Source organism: Mycetomoellerius zeteki, unplaced genomic scaffold (assembly GCF_001594055.1).
Source record: "Mycetomoellerius zeteki isolate Tzet28-1 unplaced genomic scaffold, Tzet1.0 scaffold20, whole genome shotgun sequence".
NCBI classification, from domain to species: Eukaryota; Metazoa; Arthropoda; class Insecta; order Hymenoptera; family Formicidae; genus Mycetomoellerius; species Mycetomoellerius zeteki.
In genome coordinates, this window is record NW_017256957.1 from 171,045 (window position 1) to 195,791 (window position 24,747).

At 30.8% G+C, this 24,747-nt stretch overlaps 2 protein-coding genes across 3 annotated transcripts; both read right to left on the reverse strand.

Annotated features, from left to right (window-relative positions):
- Positions 1 to 729: 729 nt before the first annotated feature.
- On the reverse strand, positions 730 to 3,350 carry LOC108722293 (uncharacterized). Of its 2 annotated transcripts, XM_018447299.1 has the most exons (4): positions 3,298 to 3,334; positions 3,218 to 3,254; positions 1,644 to 1,893; positions 730 to 1,328 (listed from the first exon to the last, which is right to left on the reverse strand). In XM_018447299.1, exons 3-4 carry the CDS (start codon positions 1,869 to 1,871, stop codon positions 1,248 to 1,250), a joined length of 309 nt encoding a protein of 102 aa, XP_018302801.1. In that variant the 5' UTR covers positions 1,872 to 1,893; positions 3,218 to 3,254; positions 3,298 to 3,334; the 3' UTR covers positions 730 to 1,247. The 2 variants fall into 2 exon arrangements, with proteins under 2 accessions (XP_018302801.1, XP_018302802.1); XM_018447300.1 differs by lacking the exon at positions 3,218 to 3,254 and having other exon boundaries at positions 1,644 to 1,892; positions 3,284 to 3,350.
- Positions 3,351 to 7,971: 4,621 nt separating this feature from the next.
- On the reverse strand, positions 7,972 to 22,769 carry LOC108722238 (mediator of RNA polymerase II transcription subunit 15). Its single transcript, XM_018447228.1, is given in 4 exon segments — positions 7,972 to 9,908; positions 12,128 to 12,324; positions 22,542 to 22,619; positions 22,622 to 22,769. Coding segments are annotated over 4 exon segments (2,343 nt in total). The 3' UTR covers positions 7,972 to 7,988.
- Positions 22,770 to 24,747: the final 1,978 nt, after the last annotated feature.

Genomic DNA, 24,747 nt, shown 5'->3' on the forward strand with positions numbered 1-24,747 from the left:
GGGGGTGGTGGTGGGCCTCTAGCTCGTTTTTGCTAAATTAAACCTTAAATTAACGGTATATGATTGGAAAAATTTGAAGTGTCTTCAAAGTCTTTATAATTGCTAATGATTATAGAGACTTTGGAATATACTTACGTATTAGTAAGTATGTTTGGTAAAAACGGGCTGAAAAATTAAAAAAACGTAATTTCGTAATTCCATTTTTATGCAGGCGCATATTATAAGACAAAATTCGCTAAATTAACTTAATTGAATATTCAGTTTGGAGTTTCTTAATATTCAACAATTTTTATTTCTACAATAGGAGATGAGAAATTGAAATTTTCTTTTAAGGATCCATTTATAAACATTGTATCATTAAAAGATTTATTAAATAAAAACGTAAAGATTGTTACTACAGTACCAGAATTCGGATTTTCTTGAAATATACACGAACATTTTTTAATTAAACATTTTTTAAATATTGTGTGCTGATTGGGTCTTGTACGGTTCACCTTTCTTCTTTTTCTTTCCATGTTAGAAAGAAAAAGAAAAAAGATAAACCATGCAAAAAATTCAGCTTTGATATAATCTAATTAATTATGACATGATATAATGAATGGATAAAATACACGAGCGTCCTACATATTTTGCGCATAAAATAGCAGCTTTCTATTGTATTACAATAATATTGTATGTATTATATATTGTATTATATAAATATTGAATTGTATATATATCAGACTGTTACTAACTGTGCGTATTACATTTATAAGATCATAATCAAAGTAATTAAGAAATAACTAAAATCGACTGTAATCTGCAGAATGTGGAAAAACAGTATAAAATATCAACTATAAAATATCAAAATTGTGACATTATGTTTTAATTAAATTCTGAACGATAGAGCACAAGCTCGAACGAACGAGCAAAGAGCAAGAACTAAATTATTGCATGAATATGTGGAAATCGAAACATATTTAACAACACACAGCGAATTGGATGCACTCGCAGTGCGCACTGATGCACGTCAATTAAAGACGTCGTAAATTGAGACATATGTTTATCATAAACATAGAAACCGGTTAAATCGTGAAATACTTCATTGTGTTATTAGGGAAAATATGTATTTTATAATTTTAAATGTTTGCTTCTCACTTTTACACTCAGATTAAATCGGTGTATAACAATTTTTATATGCACCAGTGCGCACAAGTACAAGTGCTCCCAATCGAATTCGCCAACAATTCTTCTTTATTATCTTGATATTATCTGCGAACGAGTCCAGCGTTATGTAGCACATTGTAAATCTTTTCCTTTGGGATTTTGTCCGCCTCTCGATCGATTACCTGTAACATTAAACGAACATTCTAAAAAAAAAACTAACTGCAAGTGGCCGTAATTATTTCTATAGTGTTAAAATATAACGAATTTATTAATTGTGATGTTAATGATGCAATCTTATAATTATACTTATATAATTCTCAAGAAGCGCATAGTATGCTGTAACAATAATACAAATAATATATTATAATTTATACAATTTATATACATAGAGAGTATTAATTCATTAAAAAAAATCAAATGGTTAGATTAATAATAATAAGTGTTGAAGAACGTTTAATTGTTACGTTTCATCTGTTTAAATTACCAAAATTATATACCTGCATTTCCTTATCGATAAACCAGGATTCCTTAGCGAGACCAGCAGCAATACTTGGATTTTTGTAGAAATTATTTCGTAATTGATAAGGTAAATTATCTTCCATCTCAGAATTAATTATAACAGCTGGATGGGTGAACATCGTTCCGGGATTTAGAAAAAGAATTGGCGTAGCTGCGCAAGTTGTCACCATTATGAACAAGATAATATTTGTGCAATTAGTTGGCATTTGTGATGCTCTGATACTTCCCTAAAAAATTTTTGGACTGAACTTTCGATAATGACCCACGCCTAATTGCTATTAATTTTGGCAGAAATACTCTGAAATGAATGTTCTTAAATGAATTTTCACCGGAAAAAGATTTAATGCCGAAAATGTTTAAATAAAGTTATATATTGCTGGAGTGGAGTTTCTCAATGATACCCCCCTCCCCTCCGCTCAAGGGCATATGACTCGCAAAGCGAGATCCACCCCACCAATAAAATTCTGCTAAAATTCATGGCAATCGGACGTGGGTCATTTTCGGAAATTTACCCAAAATTTTATATAATGTAAAACTTTTAAAAAATAATTGTCTTTAAAAGAATTAAGATTCTTATTAATAAAGTTAATTATATCTCTAACATAATTAATTATATCACTAACATAATAATTATTTACACTCAAAAAAGTGATCTTGTAATTATAGCGAAAATTGTCTAAGTACAAAAAATAGCTAAAATAGATAAATTTCTAGCAAATACTGCGATATTGGATATGTATTGCATCTAATTATATAGATGACAGAGATAGAATTTAGATTTGTGCTATGCGTATGATACATAACTTTCTATCAGATACAAAAGCAGCTATAATTCTAGCTGGAGTAGCAAAATATTTTTTTGCGTGTAATAAATTAAAATTATGCTGAGACATAATAGTCTATTATTAATAGAAGTACGGAATGAGCTATTTTACTTTTTAATAGCAATAAACCATATTCAGTGGCTACTATTGGAAAATTTAAATTTTTCTTAAAATTAAAATTACGTCGTTTAATAATAATTCCATAAATAGGAATTACATATGTTGAGAGACATAAAAATAATATTTTATATATATTTCTATTTCTACTACGTCTCGACACAATTTTAATTTTCATGTAATTATTATTATTTTATATATATTTTATAATTAACAAAATCAAATATAAACTAATAAATTTCATTTAAATGACATTTGTATGTAGCACATAATGTCTGAATTCCAAAAATTCATAAAATGGAACAGAAATTAAATTAAGCTAAACAAATATATAAAAATGCAACAAATAAAAAATTATTTACAAAAGCATAAAGTGTATTTTTATAGCAATTATATCGCGACATAATTTTGATTTATCAATAAAAATTGTAATCCTTTTTAGACAAATATTTTTTAAAAGTTTTATATTAGACAAAATTTTTTTATTATTAAATAAAATTTTGTCTAATATAAAACTTTTATTATTAATTATTAAATGAAATGGTTATTAATTATTAAATAAAATGGTTGCTATAAAAATACAAATCTTTATGAATATCGACCAAGATTTCGTATTATAATTCACTTATAATTCACCGTTCAGATGCTATTTTTTTTTTAATTCACTAATAATTCACCTTTCAGATACTATAAAGATTTGCAGTACTTTGCAACGAAGTGGCGTTTACCTCGCGTGTATTTAACTGAGCACAAGATCGGTGAACAGGACTTATATATGTATAAGCGTTGCCTGACCAGTGTTCTTGATACGAGTTAAAATCATATTCGACAATTCAACATCCATTGGTCGTTTACTAGCCCGTGCAAAGACTTCGTTGATTCCTTTCATGTTTACCTTCAGTTCAAGGTTGCTAATCCTCCGTTAACTGAGTCAAGGGTGATGATCTTTCCAACTCTTACTTTGACCATATAAATATTGCGAGGTGCACAATGTCTGTCGTACATCAATTTTATGAATGCAATAGGCCCATCAGATATATATCTTAACGATGTTATATCTTAACTCTTAATTAATTGCCAAAAGTATCCAGTAAATGTAATTGTGTACAATTTAAATATTAAATTCCTTGTACGTGCCTGAAAAAGAGTTCGATCTCAAATTGGGAACGAAATCAAATCGAAAGCCTACTTTATCATTCTCACAATCGAATTCCAGATGCATTTGCAATACTGGGACTGTTTTCCGGCTTGCGTGTCACGTTTCGCTATAATGCAGTCAAAACCGGATTTAGTTCTGGTTAATTCGTGCCAGTTTTCAATCGCGGGCGTTATATCATATCGAGAACGATAGTCATTAATTCAGTGTTCAACCCTCTTCTCCTTCTTTGAATTTATTTTAAAAATAAATATGTATTTAATTTTAAAATATAAATATATAAAAAAAGTAAATGTAACAATTTTAACGAAGTCGATATGTTTTAATTTATAGATTTTTTAAAGATTTATGTACCATTATTAATTATATGTATCTAATAAATACTTTATATAATATTAATTAGGATTACATGCTAATTTTAATTAATTGATTTAATATAAATTTACATTAAACTGTCCACCTATAATGTACAACAAGTATTTATCATTGCTTGTAATCAATATATTTTAAATATATTTAAAAATATATGAATATATAAATTATATTTTCTAAATTTAATCTAAAATATAGAAAAATATAAAAATTTTAAAATATATTAAAGTTAATATTATAAAAATATACGTATTTGCACGATGTTACGAGTAAGTAAAAGAACATTTTAAGAATTAATTCTATGTGTTGCTGATACAATTTTATACAATCCTGTGTAATTTATTTTATATCCTTCTTGCGTATAGAATTGTTTTGTACCGTTTTATGATTTAATCATTTGTGATTTATATAATTACTATTCTACAAACAAAATTCTTTCAACAAATCGGAATAAATCTCATGATCGAAACTGTAGATGAGAGGGAATGGAATCATTATTGCATTATTGAGGTCAATGTTATGGTCTTATAAATAACTATAGTACAGTGGTTGTCCTTGCCAAGTAACGCAGGAAAGTTTCAGGAAGTTGCTAATACTATCACGGATCACACATATAATCAGTCTGTAGAATTTGAAATATAAAATTTTAGGTTGCTTAAAACCATTGTTTTGGATTTGATACATTTGTTGCTTTTCTATTACATTACACACATGCAGCATATAAAATAAGATGACCAAACAAACCTTGATATTAATAAAAAAACTGAAGGAGAAAGACGTAGGAAAAATGATATACATTTTGAAATATATACAAAAAATTACGCAAATTAGAGTATTTATTGTTATTCTCTTATACAATTTTTAGTTATTGTAGAAAAAAATATTATCAATTTTTGTTTAAGCAGGATACTGTTACATATAAAAGAGATACTTTTTCTTTTAATAGTATACTACATATGTATGCATTGTATTTATGCATTATGATAATATAAGTAGCACGAATCATTTAGCTTTCAATTAAATCCTAATAAACATATTTAACATTTAAACACATTTTTTCATTAAAATTGATTTGATATTTAGGAAGAATCCCGTTTGCCCACATCACCTCGCGGAAACGAGGCGTTGTCGGCACTCGCGGAAACGAGGCGTTCTCGGCACTCGCGGAAACGAGGCGTTCTCGGCAATCGCGGAAACGAGGTGTTTTCGGCACTCTCGCGCCCCGGGAAGCGAGTTCCCGGGGTGCACTCGCGGAAACGAGGTGTTCCCGGCCCTCGGACAAATTTTGGGTCACTTCCTGAACTCGTATGAATTTTGGTCAGGTCGACGACGATGGTCCGACGAAGTTGGTTCGACGAAGGTAGGTCGAGAAAGTTAGGTCGAGAAAGATCAGATGATTTGGTTTAGGTTTAGGTTTAGGTTACCGGTATTTTTCCGGCACCTCGTTTTGAGTTAGCAATTTTTATGGGGTCCCTGACCCATGGCCGACTCAGCGGTAGGGGTCCCCCTCCGTCCGCCCCCCCCCTCTCCCCTGTAATTCGTTTTATGTCGGAGGAGGGTCAAAAATGTCGGAATTTGATAATTCTGGACACGCTATCTTATAGATCTCGACGAGCCAAACACAATGCCGGGTCCACTTTTGCCCTAGGACCAACCGTTCGGGAGATAGAGGGCTCTGAAGGGTCAACTTGAAAAAAAATTTTGGAATTTCAAAGGTTTCATAATTTTTCTGTAATGCCGGGCCCGAGACAAGAAGATTGACCCCCCGGACCACCCATCTATCTCTCACCGTTTGGGCTGGCTAATTCGTTTTATGTCTGGAAAAGTAGTTTTTCGAGGCTAGAGGGCAGGGGGGTCGCCGGAGGGGGGTGGTCACCATAAGCAAAGTTGCTCGGCTCACCCCCCCCCTAAAAAATCGATTTGACTTTGACCTGACCTCGATAACGCCACCCAAGGTCAAACTGATAAGATCAGTAAATAAATCATTTTAAATCCTACAATTTTTATATGAAATATTTATCTCAGAAATGCTTACTTTTCAAGATATTTAAGAGATCCGAGACTTTTTGTACACCCTGCATAATACATATATATGTATATCCATGTGACTCTATCGAATAAAAAAATAAATTATTGGAAATAGTTTTCGTATTTTCATAATTATTTAATCGATTGCCCTCATTTATAAAATGTTTATCGAATCGCTATCGCTATAATAATCATTGCAGTAATAGTATCATTATACAATACATGTGTAATAAGATGAAGGGCATATTACGCATTTATATTACATGTTTAAACACAAACGCACAATCACTTAATCATTTTTATATTCTTTTCAGATTATTACTTTTTTCTTTTATTTATGATAATTAGTTTTTAAATGATTGTATTAATATATAATATAACACAGAACAAATTTTGATCAACATTTTATTTTTCAATAAGTAATGCGTTTCTTGTAAGATGTTTTATTGAAAAAGGATACGTTACTCAAAAAATTCCATCACTGTTCAGTTTTTAGAAAATTATATAAGAAATTCAAAGCGAATTTCTTATATAATTTTCTAAAAATTGAACAGTAATAACGCAAATGTGATGTATTGTAATAGTAATATAAATATAGTATAGAGCTATAAGAGAAAAACCTTTTAGAATATATGAAAATAAATGTGATGTTATAAAACCTCTTTTTTATGAAAAATTTTAAATGATATGTCAAATTAAGTAATAAAATTTTTAATATTAAACTTACACTGATTTATAAGGTTTTTGGTTTTCCACATCTGAATTATGATTTTTATGTATTTTAATCCGTAAAGCAAAAAATAAGTTTAAATTATTTAAAGTTATTTTTGAAATAAAGTGCTTCATGTCTTAAAATCTAATGGAATTTCTTTTTGAAATCTTTTTGTAATCTCGTATTCTTTTTTTTCAGCAGTTAAAAATAAAAATCACTATTCAGATATTAAGAAGCAGAAACCTTGTAACACAGTGTACTTAACGATGAGTATTAATGATGCATTTAATACTATTATTTGCTATGAACTGTTTGCTATGAATAATATTATTTGCTAGGAAGATGCTATGATAAAATAATTGAAATTGATTCATATAAAGTTCTTGCATGTTCATTTTTTTGTATTTTCTATTTACATTTTTTATTTATAAATAGATATATAAGAATATTTATAAATAAATATATAAAAATATTTCTCATTTCCGTAATATGTAATATTTTGTTTTATGTTGATAAAAATTTAAAAAGAAAGATGTAGAAATGAATAAGAGAGAATAGAAAGGAAGTATTACCTTCTACTATGAAGCAAAATTTTAAAATAGTTTACGTGGTTTTAAAATATTTTTATTAATTAAAATTCTATTATTTACAAAAAAGTATAAATTAATAATCATTTGACTCAGCACCGTCGCATTTAATATCTACTAGATAATAGATCGCGCGCAAAGTGGATTTATTGTAATATTCTTTCGATTATAAATTATATTCTGTTTGTTATCATCATATACATCAAGAAAATATTTCTTTTAAATTATATTCATCTTTTTTATATATGGTCTACAGATTTCCCTAAAGTTTGCTATAGTATATTTGTAACTTTATAAAAGAATTTATTTTACGCTTTCCGTACAAAATTAACGTAGCTATCTTTGACTACGTTTACTCGGCACCCTTAATTATATAAGTTTAAAACGAAAAAGAGAAAGAAAATTGTATCATTTGATAAAAAAAAGGAATTTATAAAAGAAATAGATTTAGACTAATAGTAACGTTCAGGTTCCTCTAAATGTCATCATTCTTTTACGATAATAACGAAGACGACAACGAAGACCTATCATTCGTTACTCTTAAGTGGTGATTGTCTGGTGCCAAAACTGGGCTCCAAGGGTATCAAGTAAGTGACTTTCTCGCTAGCATTAGCGTCGTCTTGTTTGAGAATAGGTGCATTCTTTCTGGTGGGTCTTTGCGATCGAACCTCTTCATATGTAACGTATTCAGGCCTGACCGTCGGTCGCTGTTTCTTCAAGTAGTACACTGTAGAAGTATTCTCCGGCACATAACTCTGCTGAGTCGGTTTTATCGTTTGAGGTACCGGGGTGACGGTGTAACCAGAATTAATTAGAACAGACAACTCTTCTTGCGTCAGAGGCTGCTGATCCTTAGGAGAGGGAATACGTACGACTTGAGGGCTGTTTAGCTGGTCTTGATCAATAATCTCTTCGATGGTGAGAGATTTGACTGGCGACTTTTTCAAGAGACCTGATTGAGCAACATAAACGGAAGACTGAGTCGATGGAACTTTAAGTTTGTGTACTTGACGAGGTTGATTGATAACAGGTTGAACGTAAGCTTGCTCTTGAATGATAGTTTCGCTGGAATCATCTGGTTTAACCACGGATCTAGCGGCATATGTGGAGCCGGAAGCCTGATACTTATTCACGTCGTCATTGGTAAAATAATTATTAAGTGTCGGAAGCTTGGGAGAATTAGGTAAAAGGTACTGGACGACTGGTGTACCTTCAGGATCTACCTTCTTAGACTCTGCCTGGGCTTTAGCGGCTGCCAAAATCTCATTATTGGCTTTGGCGCGTGACTGCTGATAGATTTTGTACAATGCTAAGGCTTGAGCCTCCGCTAACGCCTGAGCTTGGGCCTGAGCACGCAATTGATTTCTTTCAAAGTTCAAAGCATCGATATGAGCCTTCTCCTGCGCTCTTACATGGGCCTGCTGTTGAGCCTCGACTTGACGTACGGCGTCAGAGTGGGCCTTTTGTTCCGCAGCTGCCTGAAGCCTCCTGGCTTCGGCGGCTTCAGCAGTCACCTGCGCCTTTACTTTTGCCCTGTACGCGGCCTCTGGATCCTTAGGTTCCAATTGACTTTCGATGTGAGCTCGTCCGGCTTCGCTAACTTGCTCTCCTTGTTGAATTTGTTCCAAGGCGCTCTGTTGTCTATATCTTTCGTGATCGATTCTGATTTGTTCTAAAGCGGTTTCATGATGTTTTTGATACGATGCCTGAGCGATTTTCTGAAAAGCTAAGGCCTGCGCTTCGGCCTGAGCCTGAGCCCTGGCATTTGCTTCAATTTCCGCCTGGTTCTGCCCTTGATGAGTTTTCAATTGAGCATTGTCGCTTTCGTAATTATATTGCTGAGATGGTCTGAAAGATTCGATTCCTTTTGTCGAATAATCCACCGCTTGCGGCTGGTACTGAACTGGTTGCTCGATCGATTGATACGTCGCCGCCACTTGTTGTGGCGGATAACGAGGAGGCGGACTAGTTTCGATATGGTATTGTTGGTACTGTGCGGGTAACTGAGGCACCGGTGCCGCCGTTGGTTTTACGTATTCTTGTTGCGAATAGCTAGCTTTAGACTGCGTCGGAATCAAATTGAACTCTTGGGCCTGATTGGCGGATACCAATTGCAGCAACTCTTGCTCGAACGTGCCTAGCTTCGGTGAGGTGTAAGATTCTACTTGGTACGTTGATGCTCCGGATGGACCGCGTGTCGGTTGTAATGCCTGAGTCTGCGCCACAGCCTCAGTTTGAATCAACTGGGGATGTAATTGAGGTTGTAATTTCGGTCTGGGAGGAACTACGGCGGGTTTACGATAATTGTAATATGCCTGCTGCAGCGCCTGCTGCTGTTTGGCATAAGCTGAAAGTGGCCTACTCTGAGGCGCATTATTGGGTCTTGCGTACGCCTGCGGATCAGTTCCAGTGAATTGTCGTAGGACGGCTAAGTATTCGGGCGATAGCTGAAATTTGTACATTTTTCTACATTAGTAAAACGTTTGTGTTAAAGCGGAAAGTTGTCTTAAGAACGCGAGCACGCGAAGGCATTTTATAGCATTTGTGGCTTGACAAGACAAGCGCCGATTCGTTCGCACTCTCGGCGCTTGTGAATGAACGGATCAACGCTTGTCTTGTGACGCCACAAAGAGACATCGCGTCTCCTCATGTGCTCGCGCTCTTAATTTTAATGATGCCTAACTGTCAGAATCAGCGTTAAAAAGCAGGCTGCTGATGGATTTCAAACAATGTTCGATAAAATTTTAAATATAAAATTGATTATAAAAGGTATATACAACAAAATATTACGCACAATTATAATATAAATAATTTTAGGAACTAGGCAAAACTGGAACGTGTTTGCACTGAAAAAAAAGATTGACTGCTGCAGCAAATTAGATGGTTAAATATGGCATAGCATTTTTAATAATCTTTTTTTTTCGTGTATGAGATATCTATAGTAAGGCTGTCAATATAGGCCAAGATATCTCTATATCATCAGGGTACCCGCGAGTTCCGCTCTATTACTCAATTACTTTATAAGTATATATATACGTAAAGAATATATGTTAGTTTTCTATTGTTCCGAATATTTTGTTCTCAATTGACGCATTTTTTACATATCCCGTTATTCTATTTTTATTATCCAGCTACCTGAATTTTCGGGTATTACCCGGGTAGTACCTATGAAATAGAACGGGACCCGGCTATTCGGGTTCTCGGATATTAACAGTCCTAATCTACAGCTGTATATTAGCGAACTTTTTCAAACTTTTTGAGACTTATAATTGAAAATAAAAAATGAAAAATTAATTAAAAATTAATTAAAGGCAACGCAAATAAAAGAAATAATAATTGTAGGTGACATTCTATTTTGTTTCATTTCCATTACTCCGTAAATGAACTTGATCTTACGAACAGCTACAAACAAATAATCGAAGGTTAGGTTATCGCTCTGCAACAACTCAGTAGATGAGCTGGATAGTGACCGATAAAGAAGCGACGATCATGAAAGTGACTCATCCCGCTATAACGGTATACAAGGCCGTGGGGAAGGTTATAATTCTATAAGCGTATATGAGATTTGATAAAACTAGAAACCTATACCTGGCTGTTAGTGGGTGTGGTTGTACCGGTTCTGTCAGGTCGGGGCGATTAGAAGGCGTGCAAACTTGCAAGCGTTATGCAAGCGAGTGATTGCATTCGAGCAGCGGCACTACTGAGCGATCACGAGCGACCGCGTAGGCGGCACACATATCGACAAGATCTCCGTTACCTTTTTCTTATAATCGAATCTATAGATTTGCGAATATATCATCTAATATTGTTTACTGAATCGATACAACGGTAATTGATAATAATAAAAATTTATTCATATTCTTACGCTATTTTTTGCGCATATTTTGAGTATATCAGTTTAAAAAATGGAATAAAATATTTTTTACAATACTTCTATTTATTTAACTTGATTTATGATGTGAGAAATTATTGTATAAGTCGCTTATTGTTATACTTATAATATTAATAACATTTTTGAAAATGTATATTTTGTTTTTTATCATACTATTCTATGTTCCTTATATTCTATATACTTTAATAATATAATAAATATTTTTAATGATATTAACCATAAATATCCACCTTAAAGTAACAGCGCTACTTTAGTAGATAAAAGTAACATATATTAAATAATTATTTTAATTTCAAGCTTATTAGAAGTTTAACTTCGTTTAACAAGAAAGGATAAAAGTGTTGAGAGACAGTAGGAGAAGGGAGGGATCCGGCGTTTCACGGCTTTTGTAGAACGGAATGTACAATCTCTCGTTATCCTCGAAGTGCACTGGTGAAATGGAAATCCTCGTACAAGTAATGAGAGTAATGGAGTCGAGCAAAGCTGACTACTACCTCAGTTGCATCAGAACACCTAGATCTTGAAGGCGGACCTAAGAGTCTTTCTTTCTCTTTCTCTTTCTCTCTTTTTATATGCTGCTATTCGTTCAAATGTCTTATAAAAATGTTCTGTTCATGGCTAGTTAGTCAGCATGTTAGTGGGTGATAAGCAGTTAATAGTCATGGTTGACCAATGACAATAATGTTGAATATTCGACGGAACATTTAGTACTGAATATTCTATGATGCGATTAGTTGCAATTTAATGGATATATACAGTAAAATTATTTCATACCTCTTGAGAATCATCACCGTGTCGAATAACGAATTGGCTAGGTGAAGTTCCATAAATGGCGCTGCTTGAAACTGGTGACCTCTTGACAGGATCTTTGACATCGATCTCTAGCAAAACAATGTCATCGGCATTGGTCGCTGATGACACTGTTTCCTTGACGAAGCTGGTCTCCTCTCCAGCGGAGATTGTAAGAAGACCTGTTGATTTCAAATATTGCAATATACAAAATCTTCCTTAATTGGTTTAGAAATATTAACATTTCTATTTAAATTAAAAAGATTGCTTTATTTAAAAATTAATTTACTTTAACAAATATTTAATCGACAAATATGATTTTTTAGTGCATATTTTTTCTATATTGCTGTCGCATGATAAAAATTTATTTTAAAATTCTTCAAAACGAAAATTGTCTGCTGCATAAGATGCCAAATCCTATATACATTTCCTTTTGGAGTTTGATGGAGTTGAATAATCGAACGTGGAAGTGACTTTTACCTATATCGTTCTGCCTGACCGCGAACGCTTAGAATGGAGCTGGGAAAGTAACGCAGAGAAAGTTACAACGACGTGCGCTCAAGAAACTCTTCCCACGGATTTTGCTTTCAACATTTCCAGGCGCCTCGTCGTAGCGGAAAGAGATAAGCATATGAACGGTTAATGAACTGTGTCTAACACGTTAATCCTTATGAGCTTACGTATACTATGATAATAAAAGTAAAAAAATTGAATTGCCTATTGACAGTATTATTAGATCATGCTATTTGTATACAGCTCAAATAAATCTCATTTTTCTTCGACAGAGTGATGTAAAGTTGAAATTAGAATCTATTGCAAATATTGCAAACTGTGCTGTAAAAATGAATAGTCGATGTCGTATACATTCGTTAATATATTACATACTAGCTATAGCAATTTTTTGCAAGATAATAATTAATAATCATATAACCTTAATTAAAACGAATCAGTTTAATACCTTTGTTTTGACTGCCATATGTTTTATTAAATGCCAAATGTTTCATTGTAAATTTTGATACATAAATAATATACTTTTCTCAATACTTTAATACATCGTTAATAAATCATAGTTCAAGATATGTATATTTATAAAGTGTTTGCGTAGAAAGAGAAAGAAATGGAAAGAAAAGTTTATTTTATTATATTTTAAATACTTGAATAATTAATTCGTGTATCTCTTAAAAACGCTTTTTTAATTATTTCTAATCATTTAAAAGTTAGTAGCTTAGTCTTGACAATTCTGGATGATCCTGAAAGTGAAGTTGAGGAAAATTTCCTTTTACTTTTTTTGCTTCTTATACCCACATCACGTAAGCGAGGCATAATGATCTCACAAAATGTGCATTCATTACCAGTTTCTTTGGCAATTTACTTACTAAGAATCATAAGTTATTATCGCAAAATTTGATTTACGTGCAATAAAGATGTAATTACAGTGCTTTGATTACAAATGATGAAGATATAAAAGAATCGAGAAAACGATGTCTTACGATCTTGCTATGATTTTCTGATGAAGATGATAAAGATTAAACGGATTATTTTTCTCTAAAATAACAATAAAAAGGATGAAAAAAAGACCAAATTTGATGGTGTTCACTAAATTTATGATTTATATGAGGATTTACTGATTTCCCAATTTTCACAAAAAAATAACCCCATTACTATGAATTTGTTCGGCATATAATTCTTTTTCTACGTGATTCTACATTGCAAATACTAAATAAAAAACACTACATGAGCCAAATTAGAGGTGAGTCCAATGAAAAGTGTTACTTGTGAGAAAAGAGATATAAAATTTGTCAAAGAACTTATTTTGCAAATTAAGTATCTAAAGATTCAGAGAATTAAAAATTCAATTAAGTATCAATAACTGCGCCATGAACCACGATATCGATGCGGAAAATTAAGATTTATGTGTTAAATAATTTAAGTTACAAAATTATTTTGCAAATTTAAAATACTAAATTTGAAGAAAGACGTTTTGAAATAAATCATTGTATCATCTTATTTTCTATAAAAGCAATATTTAAACGTGATCACGCCGATTCTTTTGAAATAACTTAAGAGAGGAAAGCGCGCGGCAATCCGGTTAGCTTTCCTTCTTTTGTTAGTCCGTGGGATATTGCACGGATGTGCGTAATTTTTCCCTCGTTGAGTAATAATACTATATGCGCGTCCTTAGGAGGAAGCCACGGTTAAGCAATATCCCCCATACCGCGAGTGCAGACATACAATTAACAAACCTTACTTAATTAATGCGTTTCACGGAATTTGTACCTTAATGTTACCAATTTTATATTATATTATATTGAATATCAATAATTGTGTATTATATTTATATAATTATTTATATATTTATGATTATTATATATAGACTAGATTATTATATAGATAGAATCCGTATGAAAAGGAACTATTGAGAACTATTGAAATTTCTATAGTTACTATTCAATTTCTATAGTTACTTGAATAATTTTTAGCTTAACTAAACGATAATGATAAAGAAATAGTAACTACGATTATTGGTGATTAATATTATTACTAACGATATGATAATAATGTTGTAAATCTGAATATGACATTTTTTTATGTTCGGCTTCAAAATATTTAACTTAGAAGACACGTACTCACACTCGCGCGCTTATATATACTTTGTAAATTATTATAGATATTTACTTATTGATGATAAAATAAGTTTAAAAATTGTGACTTGTATACTTATATTTAATTGTAGAAATTAAACATTTTGCTTTACTATCTAGATCATTATCCAGGATATCCACGTATGACCAATACTAACATAGTAAACTACTCACGATATAAATAATAATGTATAGTAAACGCGTCTGTTACTAATTAATTATATTTAGAAGTAAAATATTTACGAAATATTTACGAAATAGTCATTATAAACTTAATTTGTAAAAAGTAATTTATAACGCAATATAATTGCATTATACTATATGTAGACAATAAGAAATATATACATCAATACTTCAAAGTGATGTAGCGAATAAATATTTAAAATATTTAAAATCCTGAGGTCATAATACCGCATTGATATTATAAACAGTTTAAATAGTTATATTTCTTAATGGTTTTTAATAATTTCTTTACATCTCTGCTTCTACTATTATTATTTATATTACATTTGATTAATATCATACTTACATCTATAATGATTATCAATAATAGCCACAAATACAAACATATCTATACGCACATTACTTTTTTTATAATTTATTAGACACGTCTCAAAGTTTGTATTGTACACATAATTGGATGTGAACTTATGTGCTATACCATTTCATAACGAGTTATATAATATTTGTCCTTTTAGATCGATTTATCGATATTAAATATAGGTGGATGGAAATTATTATCAGCTAAAAAAGCTAATATCATTCAAAAAATTATGACGATATTAGAGCGCGTGAATATGCCCTTAAAACCAACTACAAAAAACAAAACAACAAATAATTTGGCTTATAATTTTTTCTGTAGTTTTAGGTCGATAATTTTTAAACAAAGGAGTGGATCCAGATAAACTTTTAAACAAATATTTAATATTGTTTGATTAGTAATGTTTAAAATTTATAGTAAATGTTTAAAATTTTATTAAATTCTTAATGTTACTTTCTTATCAAATTTATAAATAAATATTACAAAACGCAATTTTACATAAAAATCAAGACTAACAAAAAATTAAATAACTTTTAAACCAATAAAAGAATTGTGCTTAAATTTGGCAAAGATGTTCAGACATAATTACGGAACACTCTATGAAATTTTTATATTATTGATATTTTGAAATGTAACTCATACATTCTTAAATAAATAAAAGATGACATGAACAAATGTTAATTGAAGTTCTGTTCATAATCATGATGTATATATATGAGTTTCAATTTTTTCTCGAAGAAAATTTAGGATGATGATTTTTTCTTTTTTCCATTGTGTGTGGTACAATGTAGTTATAATTACTACCAAGCAAAGATTCGATCAGGTATAATACGAATAAGTGATCTTTCAAAATTGCGGTGTTAGGTTTAATAGGTTCGAGCGTTGGATTAGAGGTGAAATTAGTGATGCAATAAGGACAATGCGAAACCACGCCATCGACCTTTCACTTTCGGATAATCTGTCCTGAGTATAATCTGATCGAAATCAAGATTCCTTAAGGCCAAATAATATTTCTGCTCTATTCTAGCAAAAAATGTTTCTATAAGATTATTTTGAAAATTAATACTTTAAAATACCTCTCATTTTAAAAAAATTTGTAGAGAACTATTGTTAAAGATATTACAACGCTAATTATTCCTTACACCATATGATAATGTATATTATATCGTCATATATCAGCAAGTGTTTTGCTTTCTTTACTTTTTGATCTTATTTTCTTATCTAAATAAATATTCAAATACTGATGGCGAAGTGAGCCTTAGTAGCTCTAATATTTAAACTTGCAAATATTAATTAATGTTGTTTAATATTACTTAATTTATTATTTTATGTTATATATTTATAAATAATAAATTTACGATATTTGACTAAATAAGACGAACTGTGAAACTGTTTATTTAAAAGTACTTTAAGGAACGGAAGTAAAGAATGTGTGTGGGAAATGCAAAGAACTTAGAAGATAAAAAAAGCTGTAAAAGAGAGTCTTGTCTACGATATTCCTTGCTGGCAATACAGTATTACATTGGCGTATATTCTGTGACATGTTATTACTGGCGGTTTTCACTTTTAGTTCTAGCTTAAAGCTGCGCGCATACTTCCGCCTTAGTCGCGGGCCTTCGTATCACTCACCTTGGGTCGTTGGTGAGTGATACATGCAGAGAAATATGTAAAAGTTTTCAATATACATACATACACACACCTATTTATACATTAATACATGTATTATGTATATAGGGTGTTTCTTAAATAGCGCCCACTAATCATATAGTCCTGTTTCCAATCAAAAATTGAATTAAATGATTCCTGAGCCATTTTTTGTACAGCGCTCAATGAAGCAGTTATTATCAAGTAAATCCTAATCCAATTGGCACCTTCCTTTCGATCACACATCAGTGAACCGTTTGATAGTATCTACTTACCAAGTGCACGGTTCACTGACGTGTGTCTGAATAAAAAACGGTGTCGATTAAATTATCTTTACTTGGCAATAATTTTTTTATTAAGTATTGTAGAAAAAAATGGCTCAGGACTTTTCCTTTTCAACTCAATTTTTGATAGCACTATGCACTATAATAGCACTATATATAATTAGGGTTATTATATTAGGGTTATTTAAGAAACACCTCGTGCATACAATAATACACATATATATATATATATATATATTATATGTATTTCCATATTGTAAACATATAGGATGTCCCATAACTCTTAATTAATATTTTTAGGAATGAAAGAGGGTGAAAGAGTCCTTTTCCAATTTTGGCTCAGACTATTATTTACCGATTTATTAACGATTAAAGTTGATCAATCAGATTGTGCCCAGTTGGAGTACGCAAGAGCGCAGCATGCCATAAAACTTTTCGCATTTACTGTACAACCCCCTGATTATAATTTTATTATTTTCATATTAATAAATAAATAAATCAATCAATCAATAAATGAATAAATTGTTTATTTATTTATGCATTTATTGAATGTATGTAACGATCTTCCTTCTCGACTACTTTCGATTTTCAAGTTGGTAGCAGTTGCAGCTGCAACCCGGTACTATATGGTATATCGGTTAGAAAGGCGATACCATTCGTTCACGCAATTTATGTTCGACATCGATTTCTCAATCGATGGCGATACAAGCGCGTGAGATTTTTCATTTCAACTATGGTTATTACTGATTTGGGTTATAAATAATGTATACAGAGCAAATAAATAATAAATTTATAAAAATGAGAATAGTCGCCATATATAGAAAGTATTTAATGATTAGTTACAAAATATCATCACCCACGGTGGATAATTTCATATAAACGTACTCTATATAAGTCATATAGAGTCATCATTATGTATATAAAAAATTATGTAAGAGAGAAATGCAATAAATAAAATTAATAATACGTGGCTTTTTTCTATATTATTAATAAAATTATAGTCGTGTACAATTATCTTTTACGCCATTTTAATAATATAAACATTTTTTATTATTTATGCGAAATGAAATTAACTTTTTATATATTCGTTGAATGGCCTTAAATAAACTTTTACAATAGCTATTATACTATTTCAATATTTTTCACCAAATCTCTTTCAAAAATATTTCGACTGATAAATATTTTAAGTGCAGTTTAATAACTAAATTAGGATAATACAATAATAAAGGTCTGTTAATACGTGAGTAAAAATTTATCCCGCCATCACAGCGACGACGTGAAAGATCTCGATAACATGCAATAATAGCCTAGGAAGGAAACGCGTTTCTTAACTTGACGGTTTTTTATACATTGGAGGAAACGAGAGATCATAAAACATAGATTCGAGTTCTCATTGCGGCATTGTATCAGCGTACCGAGGAGGAAATTAGGCAAAGAGACCCTGCGGCTTCTCGTGCGATTATCGTTACGTGAATTCTTTCGAAGATGAGAAAATCTGATAGCTTCGTGTTACGAGAAGGATGTTTTACAGCGGTGTCACGGACTATGAAGAAACTCTCAAAAGAAAATAAAATTGCACGGCGACCGTGTCGAGTAGAAACTGAGATGTAGTGCGTATAGTTGCTCTCTGCGTAAACGTATGTCGGAAGCAACTTTCTATTGATCTGATATGTGAACATTGCCATTCATATTGCTAAAGATGATATTAGTTCAATAAAGTATAGTATAATACAGTTGAACATACAGTTAAACCGCATTCAATTACAACATGATGTTCATTAAGCGTAGAGTATTTCAGTTTAATTATCAATCAGAAATGTATCACACAATAAAAGAGAAAATACATTTATTATACATAAGTAAATGTATATATTTTTTATTAAAAAGTGTATACATTTATTAAAGTTAACATTTTGACGTATATATTTATATATGAAAGTAATTTTATTCTGTTTTCGAAAAGAGATAGTTGGAAAAGAAGAGAAATTTTTACAACAAATGTATATTTAAGAATTAATACATACAACTTATTTAATAAATTGAAGAAAATTGCTATTCACTATTTTCTATTAAGATTGTAGATACGTTAACCCAATTTAAGAAATATTAACAAGGGAAAGCAGGGAAATATCTCCTTTCAATTTTGATAAGTTTTTGATATGTTGTAATTCAGATCAAAATAAGGAACATATATTTTTTCACACATACCCATTTTTTTCAGAGGGTAAAATACTCCTTGAGAGAAAATCATTTTTTTCGAAGCGAATATTGTTGAAATTATAAAGGTTGGAAAAAATTTTTTAAATAAAAGTTGAATAAATTTAAGAATTTCTTAAATAAAAGTTGAAAAAATTCACTTTAATAATAATAATTAAAAATTATCCTTTGTTTTTTATTTTTATATAAACACAAATTTTTTTAAGTGAAAAATCGCCCAATAAGAATTAAATACGCCTAAGTGAAAAAGGTCATATGCGATCAAGGCGATTCTTCGTATTTATAAATCATATTTCTTTCTTGTAAATTTATATAATTTCCGAGAGGGTTTCTTTTGTCTACAAATCGATTGCCTACAGCACCGTTTGCCTACATCTCATTTCCTTACCGATCGATTATCTATATTATTGCCTACAGCTCGATTGCCTAATACATGCACTTTTGCGCACAATTAAAAATTTTAAAAATGAAGTCACACTTCAAACAAGTCGAAATCTTTGTACATTTGAGACGTTATAACTGAACTAATGTTTAGTTATAACGTCTTTTTTTACTACGTTTTACATATTGACCATTTACATGATGTGGAAATTCGGACTGACATGATAATAAACGACTACCTCCATTAATTAAAGGATAAGTATGGATTGATTAGGATACAATATGCAAGAATTATCTTGTTTCGGTTAATGTTATTTTTATAATCTGCACCGTTGAATTTCTGTAAATTGTATTTAACAATGAGAATGAGCCGATAGGGGTCGAAAAATTTGTTACTATTGTTTATGTTAATTTAGCATTAAATGTATCTACTTTGGTTTGTAGCCCTATTGTTTTTGTTGTTTAATTTAATCATTTAAATCGTTTATCGAGAAAATAAAAGTTTTTTATTTTAAGAAGGATGTGTAACGTTCATCTTTCTTCTTTTTCTCTCCACGCTGGAAGGAAAAGAAAAACGAACGTACAAGAAATTTAGCTAAAAAAAAGGCCTTTAGTATTCTGCTTCGTAAGCACTCTACACAATAATAGCCTTCATTATTTATTGTACAATACAAGTGAGTCACGACTTTAATAATAATTAATTTTAATGAAAAGAAATGATTTTTATAAAAATAAAAAGAAATTATTGCTGATTCAACAAAATGATAAAATCAGCCGTTGTTTTCTTCTGTTAAAATGTATATATATATATATCCCAAAATTATATTTCCTAAATACTAAGACTATTTTAATTATAATTTTCGGATTCAGCAAGTAAAACTGAGTAAAAAAAAAAGATAAATTTAATCTTCGATCTGCGTGTTTTTAAAATTGCCAAAAATGCATAAACTCTTTCCATTGCATTGCACAGATTAATTGTGAATAAATAAATAAGAAATTAGTTATTCTGTAAATTTTATTCATTTACAAAACAACTAATCTCTGTATCGCCATGAAACTTTGTATAATCTTAGATATTTAAAATATAAGATAACTAGATATATAAGGTAACTAGACATATAAGGTAACTGTATAGGGGCTTAGTACCCAATATACCCTACTCGTTCTTTGTGTGCAATTACACCTTAATTCAACAAATAGCACTAATAACTAATAAGTCCTGCAGGCTGTCCATCCGATTCGATTCAGTTTCGATTTCAGTTTATAGTTCACTTTATTTATTCTGTTATTGACGGTAGAGTAAAATGCAGAATACGATCGTGAAGTAATATTTCGTAATATAAGTATACCTAATAAATTGTTTTTTTTATAACTACTGAGATAATTATTTAATAAACTTATTGAGAGCTTAAGATTCTTATTGTTAATAAACTTATAATCTTACAAAAATAATGTGACTTTATTATACACTCTTCTAACATTTTTTTACGAAAAAAGGAGAAACATATTTAGTCATATGTACTTGTTATAATATGACCTAAATGTTATCTTTTCTAAAATGTTTACTGCATTGTGAATATTTAAAAACGTTTTATATTGTTTTAATGTTCAAAAGTGTTTCTTCTATTGAATCTGATCATCAGTTTTTAATTTTAAACTCAGCAAAAGATAGATAAAATCGCAAAGTTTAAATAGGTCATATAGGGTCCGGTTACCTTACAAAAAATTAAAAATTTTTTCATTATTTTGTAAGTTAAAGTATAATAATTGAATATAATAATAAATACAGTAAATAAGCTACAAAAATATATTATTAAACAAATATAAATTTAATATGAATATAAATAAATATGTATGCTGTCGTTTACTCAACTTTTATATGAATACAGTTTGATTATTTTTATATAGAAAATATAAATATTAGCACATTTTCAATTTCAAATTTTTTGCATTAACTATACAAATGATATTTCTGAGAATAAATATCATTAAGAAATTTTGCGAAACATCTACTTGTTAGTAAAAGACAAAATAGTAAAAAAGATTTAGTAGACTAAATTATCTATTTAAATAAACACTTTTATAAAGTTATTTAATATTTAAAGAGAGATATACATGTATATGACTTTATTTGGAATTTACACAAACGTCATGTAGAAACTTTATTGAAATTAATAATTGTATCAATTTGTATCCATTGATTTATATTTAAAAACTAAATTCGCGTATAGCTCATTCATATTTTCAATAAAAAATGAAAATTAATCTCTTTAAACATATTCATCATTTGAAAAATATTTCATCATTTCGATATTGTTTTCATCAGAAAACATAAATGTAAAACAATCGTTATCTTACTGTACTTTTCATATAAAAAAATAACGAAAATGAATACATTTGCATAGTAAAACGAAACAATTCAAAATGCATTTTTTTCAACTTTTTGTAAGTGATTTCATCCTATTCGTGAAGAGCAGAATCCGTTTTCCCCACACAAAATTCACATCCACGTTTTGCAACAAGAGACACACACGCATGAATTATCGTTGCACGTACACTCCGCAGCGTGTCATTCACAGGGAGGTAAGTTGATAAATAGGGGCGATGTGGATTGAATCATAAGCACTTTTACCGAGACACTGCAAAAATTTTGTCCTTTTCTTGTGAGAATGTGATGTGATCGCACTCACCTGCGAGGATAAGCAGCCACATGGTGAGAGCGAGTAAGTGACGGAATTGCCGAGCGAATGTTTGGTAGAAGTGAAGTGTAGTGGCTTTATAGTCCGAGGGAAAAGGCCGCGCCCGTGGTTCGCAGACCAAGTGGGGTTCTCATATCCGCAACTTTTCCGCAGTCTATCTTGCACTCGACTGCACATTCGGCACATATAGGCGCAAGTCCCGCCATTGGACTCCTTCATTTTCCTTACTTTCTATTATTTGCTATTTATTTAAAAAACTAGATTTAAACTGAAGATTAGTTTTAGTATTCTTATATGGCAACTCTTAACGAAATGGAAGTTAACACGACGACTGGTCATCCTTATTCGTTACTTCTATATAAGACCTAAAATAACAAAGTAAGACAAAATTATGAAGAAGACGATATAGGTTTAATGTATGTATAATTAAGGCCCGTAATGTATATATGATTGCACCAATGTTACTTTGACTTTAAGCAAGGCTTAAAACTCTCTCTGTCTCTGTCTCTCTTTCGCTCTAAAACGAGACAGAGAGAGTTTTAAACCTCGCTTAAAATTAAAATAACGTTAGTGCAATTGAGCTTAAATCCCCTTTTGTTTTGATTTCTGAACAAGATCGGTACCAGTGTTATATCGCAATCATGCGCCATGCAACCGTACTCATTTCCACTAGGCTTCCTCTCAAGACTTTTCTCATAGCGTGTCGTAGGTTGTATAAATTCATGTTGTATAAGTTAAACGCGCTCGATGCACGTGTACATGCGAATTAGTATGACTAAGTGCACATAAAAGACCATACGACACAAACGGCTGCTTTGTTCGTTATGAACCGTTGTCGGAAAGACAATCTGTCGGAAGAAAAACAGCTTAGGGCCACTTCGACCAACTCTGATGAACTTTAATCAACGATTAGTCCATTGGAATTGGCCAATCACATCTGTCGTTGACAAATACGATTGGTCAATTCCAATGGACTAATTGTCGATTAAAATTAATCAGAGTTGGTCGAAGTAGCCCTTAGAAGTATTAAATGAATACATGTCTCTCCGAAATCGCTTTCGATTCGTCCTTACGCGAATGACTATAATACCTATAATTTAAAGAGAAACTAATATTTTATAATAATATCATTTTTTAGACCGCGTATGTGAGAGACACAATCGATAAATAAGAGCCCTATACGGTCGAAGCTAGATCTTAAAATGCTTTAAATAATTCAATCTTGAATCACTAAATATGATATATATGTATTTGACATATATACTACAATTGTAGTCTAACGAATATTAATACTTTATATATATGTATATATATTCTCTTCGATGACCTTGATCTTGACATATATTGTCAAGATTATGATCTTGAAAAGATTTGAATCGTCGCTCATTGTTCATCAAAAAGTTATTAACAAAAAAGTATCAATATGAATATTTTATAATTTTCTGACATGCCCTAGTCAGTGGGGGAAGATAGAATGGACCGGATGGACTTCGCTTCAAGTGAAAAGTCGGACGCCCCTAGACAGGAAACTAAGGTGGAGTGAATCTTATTACTTCGTAACATGTGTATACACTTAGTATGTCTATATTGGCCATGTTGGTCTACTTTACAAAGAATTTCCTCCCTTTAATTATAAACGTTATGACAAAAATATAAAAACTAAATATAATATATAGTGGTGTAAAGTATGAATACAGACTATAATAATATAAATTACTGAAATTAATAATCATCTTATGGTAGTTACAGGAAACAATTACTTACCTACGAAATATTACATTATGACCACGATATTTTGCATTTTGTTTTGCTGACGATAACAAAGAATGAACAAATTGTATATTAAATTGATATATATATATTTACACATATATTATGTATTTAGCTTTTTTACGGCACACTTTTCGACGATGTATACTTGTGCATCACATTCTCACGCCGTTTACTCACCGTGAACGAGCATGTGACTGACTCATAATAAAATCTTGATTGCACGAATTCAGACGATCTGAGGTAATAATAAAATGGCAGAAAAATGCTATTGATTGTTTACATCTTTTGAAGAATTTCCTTTCAAAAACGTCATCATTGTCAGTAACATCTTGTTACACAATCAAGTATTAGCTATTTTTTAATTTTTCAGATTTATCTTTTTATATTACTGAATATGATACTTTTAATTAAGGACCTCTCTATT

Coding starts and splice junctions, on each gene's coding strand:
- LOC108722293 (XM_018447300.1), bottom strand. CDS start 1,871: ATGCCAACTAATTGCACAAATATTATCTTGTTCATAATGGTGACAACT. Junction 1,329..1,643: donor TTATCGATAAGGAAATGCAG/GTATATAATTTT, acceptor TTAATGTTACAG/GTAATCGATCGAGAGGCGGA.